The 17,576-nt window shown below is 37.8% G+C and overlaps 1 protein-coding gene across 5 annotated transcripts in view; it reads left to right on the plus strand.

The window, feature by feature from the left end:
• Positions 1-17,576, plus strand: part of rsrc1 (arginine/serine-rich coiled-coil 1) — a 157,867-nt gene that overhangs the window by 139,542 nt on the left and 749 nt on the right. For all 5 annotated transcript variants that reach the window (XM_042338941.1, XM_042338942.1, XM_042338939.1 and 2 more), the window contains 2 exon segments: positions 15,566-15,672; positions 17,025-17,168. In XM_042338941.1, the coding sequence (XP_042194875.1) occupies positions 15,566-15,672; positions 17,025-17,168 (251 nt within the window).

The raw sequence follows: 17,576 nt of genomic DNA on the forward strand, positions 1-17,576 counted from the left end.
GCCTGCAGTGGAGCATCAGCTGAGTGCCTGCATTGATGGAACAATAAACTGGAATTTAACACTGCCAATTCTATTCCATTGCAGTTAACTCCATGACTTGTGCAGTTTACCCAAAAGGCAGAAACGAAGTAAATTCTGCATTGGTATAAAAGCCTGTAAAATACCTGATGCCGAAATACTTTGACCCTAATTTGGGTTGCATCATCTCTGCATTTTACACCCCTATTTGAAATGGGGGGTGGGGGGGGGGGGATAGAAAACAATGTCAAATTTGTTTTGTTTTTTTATATCTGCTCTCCATCAGGAAGGCTTAGAAATAGCTACAGAACTGAAACAGGCCATTTGGCGGAGCTAGTTCACCCCAGTGTTCGGCCCTCCATCCATCATCATCTCCCTCCTCCCAGCCTTTTTATTCTGTTCTCGCTCATGTATGTAGAAACCTCCTTACCAATTTGTGTCAGTTTCATTTATTGAAGGCTTCAGGTCTACAGGTCAGAATCCTGTCGTTCGACCACTGCTTGATGTTGTCAAACCACAATTTCCACGGAGGCACACTTTGGTGCGTGCAAACCTTTGACCGCTTTCACAAACTAAGTGGCTGCTTAGTATATCTTTAGCCTGATTTTTCCCCCAACAATTCCATCTTCATACCCAACTCCAGATTACTTAAAGGATCAGCCTTTAGAAGCATCACATTTCAAAAGGCCTGATCCTTGTCACCAGCTGCAGTTTTACAGAATCCTAAAAGGCTAATAAACGCAATAAGCCCCCAAAAATGGGAAGTTTGTAGCTTGCTAATTGTATTGTGCCTTTCAACCAAATATAAAACTGCAATATTAAATGGCCGCGATCATTTTAATTAATTTTGTGGGGGGGGGGGGAGGCAATAATGTTCCAAGTTTGCAGGAGCGACATTCAATTCGGGAAAGGTCACATTTTGCAAGTGCAATTCCTTAAGTGCAGTGCTAGATGATAAGATAATATATTAAGATGTATTTCAGTTCATTAGCTTTTGTCAAAGGTCATACTTACTTGTTCAATTACTCAGGAATGCTCGGGTATATTTTATCCCAGTGTGAGTGTGTAACAATGACCTAAGCCCAAGATCAGCATTAAAAGCTAAAGGCACTGACATCATGTACTACCATTAATAGAACTGATTTCTTTTTTCGGCTGCTGTGATAATTAATAATTTATCGTGCGAAATCTAGAACTACTACCTGACGAACTTCAGATTAAACGTTTGTGATCTATAATTTAAATGCATTTTCAGCATAACCAGACAACTTTGCCTATGAAAGCTGATTGAGGCAAACTAAATTGGACAGCAATGCACAGCTCAGAACTGAGTGGTCCTTTAGAAATTGTCGAGACACAAGCCAGCCACGTATTATTGTTCCAACAATAATTATTTGATGGGCTAATTGCTTTTGAATAATTGGTCAAATCTTATTATAATGTCATTTACTTTGCACGCAACCTTGCTGCGGTTACCGATCGGTTTACTCACCCGAGGATATGGCTTCCAAAGGCTGACTGAGCGCATTGGTATAATTTAAGGGCCCCATCCGTACCTTGAGGGAGTTAGAGCACCTTGGTTTGTGCAGATGGGTCTTGTGGAAGTTGAAAGCCCTCCCCAGTGTATATGTCACGGCCTCATTAAGCTGACTCAGCCACCTGCTGTGTACATTGTCAACCTCATGAGGTTCCTTCAGCATCTGGCTGCGACTGTGATCTTAATCTATTGACCCGCTGAGCAATCCTCATTAAGATTCCTAATCAGGATGTGCAGAAAGGTGTACAGCCCTCAAGAATGGCAGACAAAAATGTTTTTTTTTGGGGGCAGTGTAATAATGACCCAAACTATTTATTGCGTTGATTAACTCAAACATCAGAGTAGAGTACACGTGAGTAAGTGCAGGGCTCTGAGAAAATACGTCGTGTTTTAACTTTTGGAACCATTCAATCACAATTCAGTGGGTAACATTTTTCATCGGTGGCAGTAATTATAATAAAACTACTTAAGCAGCAAATTTACAGAGGTGTCAAGAGTGTATGAAAGAATCATCCCTTTTAAAATAAAACCCTCCTGCGGCTGCTTCAGTTCTCATTACAGCAGTCCGCAGTTGTAGTTAGGATCTTTGAACTAACAGCCTCCAGATAAGAAGTTGAGAAGACTTGATACCTTCATCGTCAAGGTTTATTTCAGCAGAATCTTTCGAATAGGAACAGCTTGTTAAGATAGTCATTGCAATCCATCAATACCCTTATTTCTGTATTTTTTTTTGAAAAGTAGCTATTATGGTAAAGCGAGTATTAATAAATTACTGTGTTTCCTATATCATTGTGACGACACAACCATCAGAGGCATCGACACTAACGTCTTGTTGTAAGGCTGGGTGGAATTTTATGTCTACCCACCCCCCCCCCACCCTTACAACGATCGCTGCGTAAAAGGGCTTCAAGCTGTGATCTGCCCGTCATCTTACGATTGCAGTTTAAAATGTCACTCTTAAGTATGGGCTATTCTGGTGGCAGAGCCTGCCAGGGGGCGCACAAGTTGCAAACAGTAACAAACAACAACTTGCATTTATATGGCGCTCTTCGAGTGGGGTAGCGTCCAGGAGCGCTTAACCATTAATAATAATCCTTGCATTTGATATAGCGCTTTTCACGTCGGGAGGACGTCCCAAAGCGCTTCACAGAACACACTGTAAAGTGAATTGACTGTATATTTGTGGGCGAACGCGGCAGCCAATTGTGCACAGCGATGTCCCACAAACAGTCGTAGATTGAAAATGACCAATTTATTATTGTTTTTGGTTTTGGAGGGATTATTATTACCAGACAATATACATTTCTAACTCACCTTGTTCCCCAAAGGAAGGTGGGGGGAGGGCTCTGAATTTATCCTTCAACCAGAAGATTATTCTTCCTGCATTTTCTCTGTCTTTACGGAGGAAGATTCAAACGTACTTATATTATGCGGACAGTCATTGAAGTTTACATTTTTATATGGATCTGACCAAAGAGCACTCCCCATCGGGTCAATTATTTGTTTTTTTATATGAGCAAAGGTAATGAGTCAACTCATTATCGAGCTTTGTATCTCTCGGTGACTGTCTGAATTCATTCTCCTTTGCTGCTTCATTGTGGTTAAGTTGTTTATTGAATTAGTTGAGGGTCATTCAGTTTGAGAGGTAGCTACGTTCTGGGCATGCATTTATCCAATCCTTCTCCTATTGATTTGCACACTTAGAGTTGCATTCATGTTTTCACTGAGCAATTTTGTCTTGACTAAATTCGAGGAATTTGCTTTTGTGCCTGTGATGTGGTCAGCTTATTTTTCCTCAAGTGCAATCTCAAGGGCAGATTGGGTTGAAATAGGTCAATCATCTTGTGTGGCAAAGGCAAACAGATTAACCTAACCCATAAAGGACTCAATCTAATATAGGATTTGAGAGAAACTCATCAACATATAGTTCATTTACCTCAGTTAACCCTCCTCCAAAAGTTTGAGTTTCTCGCACGTTTCATCTCATTTCCTCTTGTACCTCTATGTGAGGTTAAAAATGTAGCCGCTTGTGAAAATTGTTTATTATTGAAGTTGTCCATTTAAATGTTTCCTCTGAGTGGTATTTTCTACGATTCCAGCATCAATTATTTTTTGTTATAATGCCTATTGAGGTTTTCATTTGTCACTGTTGTTAGCTTCTGGGTCTTACTTATGCAAATATTGATGTGCAACCTTAGCCTGTAAGGTATCAATTGAAATCAGCAAATCAATAGCCTTAATAGCTCCTCGTTACACAGTTGAAGCATTTGCATGGCTGCATCCAATCCTGTCAGTATGCAGTCAATTCACAACTATTATTTAATGACCTCTACAGAGTTTTTTATTACTATTCATTGCATCTTCATTCGTGGCTCGTTAGTATCATTTTACAACAAGGAATGGGTTTTCCTGAATGAAATTTAAGTTTGTCATGGGGTGGGGAGGGGAGGGGAAAAACCAAGCCCCTTTTTTGAATAATAAGGGACGACGATTCAAAATAGTAAGCAAGTGGATCCATAACAACAACAACAAAATTACATTTATAGAGCGCCTTTCACGTCGGGAGGACGTCCCAAACATAAATGTCCCTTGGTTGTTCGGATCTATTTTTAATTTAAAAGGTACCTCCTAAACCGGGGTACTTCAGATGTTGATTTACAGTTGTCGTAATGTTCCTTTTTCCCCTAAAACCATCAAGAGTCAGTCTAACCTTAGATTTGAGCAAAGATGGTAATACTTGAAGAAATAAATTATCACTTATAGCATGTGAAGAAATATCCAAATAATTGACATGATATATAAGATGAAGTAACATGAACATAACAGTCCCGATAATGTCCTTCATCAGAACCCTAAGATATAACTCACAAACTTCTCTTTCTTTTTTAGCCTGAGGTTTTCTTTGCACCTGAATTTGTTTTTGGTCTAAAATGATCCACCATTTATTTAACTTTTCCCTCATAATGTTAAGGCAACATGTTTAATAAAGTTCCTGTCGTCTGTAGGTAAGTTTTCCATACAAACTGTGTAAAGCTGAATAGCTAATATGGAAACATTTGCTGCTTGAAGTTTCTTCTGTGAAAGCGGTGGAGAGAAAGAGAGAGAGAGGTTTGTTGTTATAGTAAACATACAACTGTTGGAAAAAAAAGCCCTGTCACCAATTTGTATTTCCCATGATGTTCAATTATCCGCCCCGTTTGCTTATCCGCCATGGGCCTGGTCTAAATTAGTGTGGCTTATTGACTCCCTGCAGATTATTTGATGACTTGAATTTTATTTGAAGTAATCCCAGCAGCATAAAGGGTAAACAGATACACTATTGAATTAACATCTTGTAAGGTGCAAAGTATGCGGCGAACTCTCCGTCCCATTTAGGTTGAAAAAAAACACAAAGCATTAATTTAAAAAAAGGGAGATGTGCGTTTACCTTTATCATCGGGGCATTTTATGGACTGAAACTCTTTTTTGCAATTGAGAAACCCGTGGTGCTCTTAGGTTTTCGGACAGAAATTTTCGTATCTTCTGGTTTCCGCGTGACCTTGGCAAAGTAATTGCTTGTGCTTTCTGACATTTTGGATCATGTTGCTTTTGTTGTAGACTATGAAATTAAATCTAACTGACATTTATTCAGTTGCCCTGAATAGAAAGAAAAAAACACAGGTGGCCAAGTGATACTTAGGAAATTTCATGCTATAAATGATTCCAAAGTAGCAGGCAAAAACATATCGCTGCTGAGCTAGTTTTCTTGCAGAAAATAGTCACGATTACTGTAGAACAGTAAAGTTTGAACCCGAAGGGACTTTGACGACCAAAGGCTGACAGTAGTTGCGTTAGAATCCAGTTGAGACGTTCAGTAAAGGACAGTCAATTGTGTTTCTCGCAGACGTGTTCAACTTTGAATAGATCTACGTCCTGATTCAGCCATAACTGACACTAATAGTTCTTTCTATTGGAGATGCAAAGATGGTGTAGCGCGCGTGTGTGTGTGTGTGTGTGTGTGCGCGCGGCTGCATCTCTGGAAAGTCAACAGTTAAAATATCACAGTCCTTTTATCGGAGTGGAAAAATGGCCAGATGTTAGCTTTAGATTTCTTTTGATCTTGTAAGTGTGAAATAACATCTGAAGAGGTGAGCCGTGTGTAGTTTTGTTGGTGGTTTTCATTTTAGCAGATGTAACATTTCCACGATTGTACAAAATTAGGAGTGCGGAATTTTGAGAGCAGAGACATTCATTTGTTTCAGTGAAAACTGGCAATGACCTGAAAAACTGCTTCAGTTAATAAATTTTATGAAATAATTCTAAAGTGTACAATAGTTTGCATCAAATTGGGTATACTTGACAGTGATTTTATTTTGACCAATGCAATGTGTTCAACATGCCAAACTATTTTGGTTATTACCTAGTTTTGAACCAAGGGCCTTTGCTTTGCTTTGTGTTTCTGTGAAGTAATAAAGTAAAAATTGTCCCTGAGGGATAATCACACTAAGAAACAGGTAGCGTTAAAGCAAAACAGAGCTTCAAAGTAAAAATATTTGAGCACAAAAATAAAAGTATGTTGTACTTTATTGCTATTTGTCAAACTGAACTGGATCTTAACTCCATTAGAGGAAAATTGTACCCTGGTTCATTTGGAAGATTTATGTCATAATAAATATTTCACTGGTAAAAATTCCTAAAGAACTTTCTAATCTATACAACACACATGGAATAATGTTCCATGCATTTTTGCCATCTTTTAGTTGTTGAGTAACATCACAATCAGGCTCGCTTTAACCTGTGCTGTTTGCAATTGCTGATTTGGATGTCAAACAGCAATAATTTGTCTCCGGAGCTTTACAGAATCATGTCATGGTTCTCAGATTGGAGAAACCAGGTCAGGTTTCTTATTGAGGCATGCAGCAAACTCCCTTCCTTTCCCACTCGTTCCTTCCTGGCACAGCATGTTTCCCACCCATTATAACGTTCTCTTGGCCAATGTTTTTCTCCCAAGACTACTATGATTCACTCCCAGCATCCACAACAACAACTTGCACTTAAGTAGCACCCTCCATGCAGGGTAGTGTCTCAGAGCGCTTAACAGTGGCGGAGCCTGACTCTGAGCCGGGGGATTGGGGAGGTGACTGTAGCACGGTTGAAAAGGAAGGTTTTCAGGCGGGAACTTGGAAGAGGGCAGAGAGGCAGAAAGGTGGAGGGATTGGGGGAGAGTGTTCCAGAGTTTCGGGGTGTAGCGGCTGAATGCGTGACCTCCGACGATGGGGCGGAGGGTGCGGGGGACGAGCAGGAGGTGGAGGTGTCGGGTAGTGGATTGGGTAGTGGTAGTGGATCACTCATGGTCGCTCACCTTTGTGACCGTGCTTTCTCTGTTGTTTAAGTTGTGTAAAATCCAGTTATACATTTATTCTTTCTCTTGTTCAATATTTAGAATGAGACACGTTTCTATTTTGCAAAATTAGCTGAATTATTTAAACAATTTTTTGATATTGTAAAATATAAAATGCTCGGACACAGCCACTTTCTCCTTCTGACTGTTATGTTGAATATTCAGTGTTGTTGCAAGGTAGAGAGCTGGATTGCTTAATACGTGCGGTACCATAACACCCATCGAAATGCCCTTTGCCTATACATTTTTCATGTAATTTTTCATGTAATTTTGACCAAATAAAAAATTGAAATATATTTTGAATTTTGCTCGTGTGTATAGATTGCGTGGCGCTCCTCAGAAAGCAAAATGAACTATGCATTCCACAACTTATTATTGTCTTTCCACGTTATTTGCAATATATTCTACAGGTCAAGCTGTGGAGCGAGATACTTTCAGTTCCAACTGCACTGTCACAAGCAATAATGTGTGCCCTATATCACTATGTACCAGCTCCTGGCAATGGAAAATCCCATACACCATGTGAACAAACTGCTCAAAGCACTCACCAGAAAAAAAAACTATATTTTCCACTCAAATGCCATCTGATAAATCAAAATAGTAGCCTCTTTATTTCACTGTAATGATGAACTCGAAAGAGGTACTGTATCATGCAATATAGACTGTAGAAAATTTAAACCACTCAACTCAAGTATACAGACCAACCATTTCACTTTGAAAAATGACATATCACTTTATATATTGTAATAATAATAATCCTTGCGTTTGATATAGCACTGTTCATGTCGTTGAGACGTTTCAAAGCGCTTCACAGAATGTACTGTAAAGTTAATGGTCTATATATTTGTGGGTGAAACGCCGCAGCCGATTGCGCACAGCAATGTCCCACAAACAGTTGTGGATTGAGTGACCAAATTATTATCGGGTTTTTTTTAGGGATTATTATCCCTAGAAGATCCCTGCCAATCGACTAACAAGGTTCCTACTTACTGCTAGGTGCATGTGGAGTAGGGAAGCTTGCCCAACATTTCACCTTGCTGGTAATAAAACCAGGGTCTCTCACTTGCGAGGCGAGTGCTCTAACCACTGAGCTACAGGACTCCATTACCTGTAGCTCCGTGTAGCTACAGGTAATCATTTACCAGCGAGAAAAACAAGTAATCAAGCAGCTTTTGGTTTCAGATAATGTTAAACTCTTGCAATTTGTATCTGAATCCTTAATTACTGCTTTGCATCACTTGCTGCATAGCTATCCTTTAATTGTATGACAAAGCAAGATTGGCAATAGCAGATCTTGAATCACATCAGAAAATAATTGTTATGCCTTTTTTTATTGTGTCTTAAGAATTTATAGAGATATGGTATTAAAGGCAGTGTATTTTGTAACGTTAGACAATTAGGTAATCAGCAGCATGCTCTGACAAATTATATTATAAAACTAATGTGCATTAAAAATGTATATTACTGATCAAATTTATCATGTATGTTAGAAACTGATTGTATCATTTTCACTTCATTTATGACCTGCAAAATGCACCCACATTTGGTCACAGATATTTGGTGTAAATTGAGAAATACAATATTATTTTTCTATATTTATGTCAAAGTTTTTTTTATAAGAGACTAGTGTATAATCTTGACTTAATTTTGCTTCAAGTATTAGATGATTTTGGTCCCTTGTGTAACGTAAAAGTATCTCTTATAAATTAAATCAGCTGTAGATAGCAACCAGGAATAGAAAAGCTCTTTTAATCCTCAGATTCTATTTAGGATTATAATGAATTACCGTTTTATTTAGGAATATTGCAAACCTTAGATTCAAAGCGTTTCACTTCTGAAAGTGAGCTGAAAATAAAAGCAAACAGAAAGAAAGGATTTGGAATAAATCAGTAGTAAAAGGTTATTGGGCAGACAGAGAGATAAAAGAAAGAAGAAGCCAGTAATTGCCTTTAAGATCAGACTACAAAGCATTACTGTGGATTTTACAAGGCCAGCCAGCAACAAAAGAGCTGTAATTTATGAGCTCAGCGTAAAAGAATAGCATAATTGCATTAAAAATTAATGCTAATGAGCACTAAAATGGTGAAGGTGGTTATTATGAAAGTTTGTATTCATCTTTCCTGGCTTGAATGATGGCTAGTGGCTTGATTAATGGCTTAATTTCTATCAATTAGCAGGCAAAAATCTCCTGTGAGGCAAGGGAAAATTGAGCATTGAATTACATATCTCCAGTCCTGTGTATCTGAAAGAGGGAGCTACTCATTGTAGGCATATCTCTGACACTGGCCTAAATGACAAATGTGGTATGCCCTGCAACGTCTGTGTTACCTCTCCTGACAGAACAGTTGTGTGTGGTTATGGGGTGTTGGGAGATGGCTGGCAGATGGCATCTAATGACTAGTACCTTGTAAATACATTGTGCTTGGTTGACAGTAAATTAATCAGTTTGGTCGGGGAAGGGGAAATCCAATTGTGGGATGGACAGTTGCAATATTGCTGGTTACTTTTGACCTGCTGCTTTGTAAATTTATTGGTGTGTGAAAGAAGTTTCTCCTGGTGGCATAAATAAAGTGTTTTCATGCACTCGGTTGTATAATTCCCAGCTTTGTGTACTTCGAACCAACAATATGAAAGATTTTTTTTTAAGTCTAATTTGTAAGAGCACAATGCAGTGAATTGAAGGTTAGTGTATCTTGAAGTGAATTAGAATAAGTCAAAAATAAAGAGGTTGATGGGAGTAAGATTCTTACAATTAGTGTTATAATGAGCAATTCTTTAATCATACAACATTTTAGGCCTCCGTGCTTTTTTTTTCAAACCTCTTAATACACTACACATCAGTTTTATTGCGTACTTTTAGAGGACTTTAACTATAATCAGTGTTTTAAAAAATCAGCTTTTATTTGAAGACAATTTACACTTGTATTGTTATTTACACTCATTTCCCCAGTCCAGGTGCCCAGACATCCTCCCGATGTGAAAGGTGCGATATAAATGTAAATTGCATCGTATACATCATTTGCACGCCAACAAGTAGGCAAACCTCTCCAAGTTGCTGGCAGCATGCTTTGTGAATAACGTGGCATAGAGCGAGCGCACAGACATCTCACCTAAGGAAGCACCAGTTCTCAGCTTGTTGAATCCTTCAATCGGCAGGACTATGAGAACTTGCTGTCTGAGAAATTAGACTTGAATGGACATCTGTAAGTCTCATGATCCTTGCAATGATCCGTCGTAGAATACACCAGCTACAAACTACTTAACACAAAGATACATTTTTGTAGAAAAATAGTCCATACATTGTGTATGTAAAGAGTAAATACTTGAGAAGGAGTTAAAAGCTGTTGACTAATCTTGGTGTTTACTTCCTAAAGTAATCAACCTTTGATCTTGTGCTTATAAAGTTTTCTAAAACCCACAATTAGATTACAAGTTGTAACTCACTCCCAAGAATCAATTATTTTATATTGATAATTTCTTTCAGAACCGCTTTTGATTAGCATATTGTTGTTGACTGAAATTGGATAAATTGTGGTACAGATATAATCCAGATGGCAGCAGTTATTCTCTTTGTATTGACTTCAGCATTGGATGTCCAGTTTTGCCCCATTTATAATGGCCTTTTAGCATAAAAATGCAGAATAAATATGGTTTACGCCACATGCTCCAAAACTGATGTGTGTTTTGAGTCAGTTGGAGAAAATCCCACTCGGAAAAGGTGCTTTCAGTAAACAGGTGATTTGCACCAAGGGTAATAATAATCGTATTCAGTCAATTCACTGTACAATATATTCTGTGAAGCGCTTTGAGTCATCTAGAAGATGTGATAAGGTGCTATATCAAATGCAAGGATTATTATTATTGTAAAGTGAATTGACTGTATATTTTGTGGGTGAACGGGTAAGTGCAAACTGTGCAAATTCATTCCAAAACTGCTACTCTCATACCTGTTGATGCTTCAGAAACAAACACAATATTGTAAATACCGTCTTTCAAAGGCAAGTGTCTTAAATTGTGTCATGATGACGCTCAGCAGGTTCTCCCACTTGCATGTGAAGCTGGAAACCATTTCACATTGTTGGACACAGTTTAAATCCCATCTGCCCACTTTTGATCTCTGATTGAATAATATATGGCTTGACCAGATCCTTAAATGAATGAATCAATTACATCATTTTTTCCCTATTTGTGAATGCATACAGACAAATGAGAAGAAAACACGAACCAATATGCTGATCAAAGGCATATTCTTGATGTGTGGGTTAAAGAGTCATTGCACATAATAAATAATAATAATCCTTCCATTTGATATCGCTGCTTTTACCACCATGCCTCAAAGCACTTCACTGGATTTGCAGTAAAAATGTATTTTAGCCTCCTTCTAACTCCCTACCAACTAGCTCGCTCCCTCTGCTCAACGGGCTCCAGCCTGCTTCATGTCCCCCGCCTCGCCCGCCTTTTGCCTCTCCGCCCCCACCCTCTGGAACTCCTTCCCGCAGTCCCTCCGTCTCGCCCCCTCTCTTGCCTCCTTCAACACCTGTCTCTTGAACCTCCTCTTCGACGATGCCTTCGGTTACCCTGCTCCCTCCCCTGCTCCCCAATCCTGATCCCCAGCTCGGGTCCGTAACGGATTGTCCAGCGCCTTGGGACGTCCTGCCGACGTGAAAGGCTCCATACAAATGTCATTTTGTTGTTGTATTTGTAGGAGAATGTGGCAGTCAATTTGCACATAGCGTTGTTCCATAAACAGCCAGGAAATTAATTATCAATTTTATTTGGGGGGAATTGCCGGGAATTGCTTCTCTTTTTGAATTGTGCCATGGGATCTTTCAAGGACACCTGAATTCAGGCCGGCTGCACGGTCCCCAGTCCCTCCGCCCACCATCCAGTTTATGTGCCCACCATCAACTCCTCTATCTTACCCGTTCGCTTTCCAACTTCGAAAGCTGTCTAAGAGCTTACCTCATTGACTGTACTTATGGTCACTTCCCTTCTCCGCATGCTCCGTGTCGAGCTTAAGAGGTGTCACAGGTGAAGGTGCAAGTTCTTGTTATTTTATTAAATAAGTGCAGATAACAATTATAAAACAATTGTGATCGGTACTTTTGGTATGACCGTATTCTATGTGTCATGGTTTAAATTCACTTTACACCATTTACTTCAACACATTTCGTTGATCACAAGATTTGTTTCAAGATAATATCGATAATATTAATAATAATAATATTAATAATAATAATTAATAATAATATTATTAATAGTGATAATATTGATAATAGTGTGTTCTGTGAAGCGCTTTGGCACGTCCTCCCCACGTGAAAAGCGCTATATCAAATGCAAGGATTATTATTATTATTATTATTATCAAGGCTTTGACAAACTTACCGGAGTAGCAGTGGAAATCTTGTACCTGCCTGTCAGTTTGTGGTATACTGACCTCTGTTGGCTGAAGTTGCGCATATCTACATGATCAGAAGCAACCATTCTGTTGTTTCATTTGCCATCTCGTGGAGATTATCCGTTACTGCCTTCTGCCACAAAATCGATTTTTTGTAAATTTAAGATGGAGATATAAATGGGATATAAATGAAATGGGAACAGTGGAAATAAATTGTCTAACGTTAATGTTAGCATCCAAATCAAAAAGGTTAGCGGTCTTGATGACAGTTATCGTCTCTACAATAAGAGATGTAATATTAGAATCAACAATGATTTGCAATGTTAGAATCGACGTTGAACCATAAGAATTTTTGACTTTTATGGCAGAACTTCAAAAATTACTTTAATTGTGTCCCCGACATCTGCAGCAGCCTTGCCAACTTGTGAATACTTTGCCAATGGATTACAGCCCGACATTCCACAAACCAGACTGAGGGCGAGAATCCACCCACTTTGTTGTTATATTTGGTGAAGGGAACGAATTGACTGGTGAACAACAACAACAAATTACATTTGCATAGCGCCTTTCAAGTTGAGAGGACATCCCAAGGCATTGGGCAGGAAAGCCTAGCCTCAGCCTCAATTTATCTGTGAATGGACAATAACAACAAGGCTCTCCGTTATGCATCGTGCCCCTTGTTTGTTCATCTGCTGTACAAATCTGTGTTCTAATGCCTCGAAGATTGTTGGAGAAAATACATAGTGCCGCCACTGATTACCCGACTCGTGGCTTTGAATGAAGAGCTGCTTTCAAAATTTTCAAACAGATTGAAAAATTTAAATGATATACCTGATTCATGAACGACTCCTATAACCACGAAATTTAGATCCTTATCCACCCCTTAAACAACTCAGAAATGACATGATGAATGCAGTGCAGCCATCAGGCGTCATGAGTCACTGTTTCCAGACTGCAGTTCTTAAAAGGACATACTTCTCCATGTAAGGTGAAGAGGCACATGGTCACTGTTAACATTTCATTGCTATTAACATTTCATTACAAATCTAGCAGTTGCCATGACAGCACTGTTAAATTAAGCTTGAGATTTCCTTGCAAATTGTAATAATGATTTTGGTACGGCACATTTATAAAGGAATGCTAGTTTGAAAGTGAAAGATTCGCTTGATATATGCTGCAAGGCAGAAAATAATTTGTTATGATACGGACAGGTATTGACTGAAACATGAACATTATTATTGCTGGTAAATGTTTTAGGCTACACTCGCACTTTAATTCAACTCCCTTAATGTTATGAATCCTTCAGATTAATTATCAGATAAAAATCTGTTGGTTTTATATTCGCACAATCAAAATTTAAAATTAAGCGTCAATTAATGTTAAAACTGAACCCTGACCTTCCATTCAGGAGCATGACAGAAGGCTTTTGCTTAATGTGGGATTAGTATTGATTTCTGTATATCTAAAGCTTTTCTGGGATTTCAAAATCCATTATTTTTGATTTTTCTATCAAATACATATCCTTTCTTGTGACATCTGACAAACAATACCAAGGAAGGAGTTTTATCAACTAAAATGTCTTTGTCAAATAATACCATGCTAATGGATCTTAATGTCAAATTTGTTTTCCATATTGTTCAATCCATAAACATTAATATCCCACTTAAAGAGGTGCATTAGTGGTTTTTGGGTACTAGTTTTATGTGTTAAAAAAGCTTTAATTACATAGCAAAACATTGTGATCATCATTATTTTTACAGATAAATTTTATACAAGATCATTCAACTGTTTGTCAAGGATTTAAGTGATGTTCCAGTAAATAAATATAAGCAAACATAGTGACCTAGATTTGTGATGAAATCATACAGGTGATTAATTGAGTTAAAAATATAAAATCTGTACGTCTACTGTTAAAAGTCCTTATTACAAGAGACCACTCCAGGGCCCTGGGTCATTTGTCCGATTTGAAGGACGCTATACAAGTGTAATTTGTTGTTCTTTCTTGGTGATAAGAATGGCTGCAAATTTTCAAGAAACCTGTTCCAAAGATCGAGTCTGCTTGAAAAGTTCCATTGTGACAGCAATGGCCCTTTTAATAATGTTGTCCAGTTTGTATATTCCTTCTGATAAAATGCACCTCTTTCAACTGAGAACAAGCTCACTCGATCAGTTAAAACATTCAATGTTGTTACTTTCTCCCAAATAGCATACCTGCAGTGCAACGCTCTTGTTCTTCATCAGATTGCTTGCATCATCTGTTCTTCCTGTGACCATTGACTGTGCGTGGAGTGGCATTGTTATGGAAAAAGTTAGAAAATAAGCACATTAACGGTAGTAAAACATTAGAGTTTCTGGAGAAAATTTAGCGCATAAAATTGAGGTCTTCGTTGAACCTCCAAACTAATGAGTTCTTCAGCTTGAACAGACACAATATCATGTTCTCTTGTGGCATTGCACAAGTCGGTAATTAAACACCATCATCAGTAAACACCATTCATGTTAGTTATGGTCAGTCAAGCTCAGAACACAATTTTCAATAAAAAGCTTTATTTTTAACTATCTATTTGCGTATAGAGTATAAATTATTTTGGTCAACTATATAGATATATTGCTCAACAGTTGGGTTACATCTGCCCTTTTCATTCAGTCTTTTGTGGGGAAAAAACTCATTTAAATTCATAAGATAACTTTATTCTTCTTTTCCACCTATTCCAGCAAATTATATTCTTGCATTGTTTGTCAGTGATCAGAATTGATTATTCTGTGTGATCTCTACTGTAAATTATATCGTTTTTGCTTTTTTGTGGTATATTTTACCTGGTAGAATTTAGAATTCAGATGGTTATTTAATGAAAATTGATTCTTGTCCATTCTATTTTATGTGCTTATTAACCCAACCAGCCTTTGCTTGTTTCAAGAACAAATTAGAGAGATTTCCACCAGAAAACAATATCTTGGGATACAGTATATAGTCTGGGACATGACATGTCAAGTGACTGCCAGGATGGTGGAAGCCAAACTAGATGGACATTGGTCTTCTTTCAGCTAGGAAATTCTTATGTTCTTATGCTGTTAGATACGCTTGATTGATAGTCACTTGAGTTCATGCTGCCCTACCTCCTCACAGTAGTCGATCTCGTCACACCATAACAGAACGTTTAGATCTGTCACGTCCGCAGTCTGCCTGCAAATCTCCAAGACAATGCTAATTGTTAACGCTTCTTTTTATCAGAACAAACTACTATTGAAGAACAGGTGAAGCGAGTGAAAGATATTGAAGCCATTGAAAGAGATTCCTTTGTCCAGCAAACATTCAGATCAAATAAAGATACAAAAAAGGTAGGCTTTCTTCACGCATCTTCGACAAAGTTAATCCCAGCGTAATCTCACATATTTGCGTTCCGTAAAATAAATCGTAACTTTCAATTAAATTATTCCAATTGTCTGTAACTTCAGCTCATTAAAATAAGCAACATTTCATCGCTCATTGGTGAGTCAGAAAAATATGCATCACAAATATTAAATGTCTTCCTTGATTTTTATGTGTAAGTTGAAGTATTTCTGGTTAAATTTCAGATTCCGAAAAATATTCTAAAAAATAATAAGTTTTAAAAACTCAGCCGATGTCTGTGCTAAGATAAATAACCATATTTATCATTGTTCCTATTTTTAAATGTGAATTTGTGAATCAGAGCGTTGTCCCACGGTTTAATATTTCAAAGATGGGAATAAAAATCTACAAACATAATTACGGGGCAATATTGTTGCCACAATAATGTGATTGTCTTGGTTATGTTAAAGCAAAAAGTAAAAAGTAAAAAAGCCTTCCAAGTTGTCAAGTTGGTGTCACTTGTTGCGCATTATGCACAGGAAGCTCCATTGTCACGTCCTTTGCGGATTGTTGACATCTGTATTTCTATGAGGTAAACTCATGACCTTTGACGGCAGTGAATCGGTGCTGCCATAAGTCCAATTGAAATGCGAGCAAATCTGTATTTATTCACCTGTTGTTAAAAGTGACATACATTAACATATAGCTGATTATTACATGGAATGAATTGCTTAAGAATACTCCATTATGCATATTTGACCTTTGTACCCAATAAAAAAAGATGTTCATGAATAGAGGATTATTTTAGACACGTGCATCAGAACTCATGGGTCCTGCTTTACAGGAATGACCTGGTATGGTAAATGTGCTTAATCCTTGCATTTTTGATATAGTGCCTTATCATGCCTTCGACACGTCTCAAAGTGCTTCACAGAATACACTGTAAAATGAATTGACTGGGCGAAACGCGGCAACCAATTGCACACAGCAGTGTCCCACAAACAGTGGTGGATTGAGTGACCAATTTATTATTTATTATTTAAATAATCAGGTGGAATGTTGAACTGAGGTCCCGTCCTCCTGTTAAAGACCCCACGACACTATTTGAAGAAGAGAAGGGAGTTTCTCCCGTTTTTCTGGTCAACAATTCCCTAAACAAAATTGGCTGTTTGTGGGACATTGCTATGTGCAACTGGCTACCGTGTTTCACCCAGAAAATACACAGTCAAACCACTTTACAATATATCCCGTGAAGGACTTTGAGATGTCTCAACTACTCATAAGGTGCTATATCAATTACAAGAATTGTTATGTTCAAGAAGATTATGGTTCAATAATTTTTTTCTATTTTTAAACTTAGTCACAAGAATCCACTGAATCTGAGCATGAATCTGCCATTCTTGGCACAAAGACAGCTGATTACACCATTGGAATCAAGCAAGAGATTGACTACATCCCTTCAGCTATTAAATATCAGGATGATGCCACATTAGCTCATCCTAGTGTAAGTATTTAGTTACGTTGACAGGTTATGTTATGATATGAAAATAACAATAGATTATTTTGACAGGAAAATTAAAACAAACTGTATTGCTTACTGGAGTATGATTATGACCGTCACATTAAAGTCACCTCTATATAGTTTCTTATGGTTATGTTTTGTTCCATTTAGTTATATCAGAAATCATCGTCACCTTTCATGTTCTTGATCATTACCAAAACTCACAGCAGTTGATAGCTTAATAGTTAATAGAATGTATTTGGATTCAAAATTATGAAGGGGATTGATAAATGTGATTCAGACAAATTGTTTACAATAAAGGTTTGGAAAAAATAGAATTAAATGGGGATTTAAGACATGATTATTTATGACCAAATGGAGGAAGTTACCAGGGAAGCGCATTGAAACGTT

This window comes from Callorhinchus milii, unplaced genomic scaffold (assembly GCF_018977255.1).
Source record: "Callorhinchus milii isolate IMCB2004 unplaced genomic scaffold, IMCB_Cmil_1.0 Scaffold11, whole genome shotgun sequence".
Lineage (NCBI taxonomy): Eukaryota > Metazoa > Chordata > Chondrichthyes > Chimaeriformes > Callorhinchidae > Callorhinchus > Callorhinchus milii.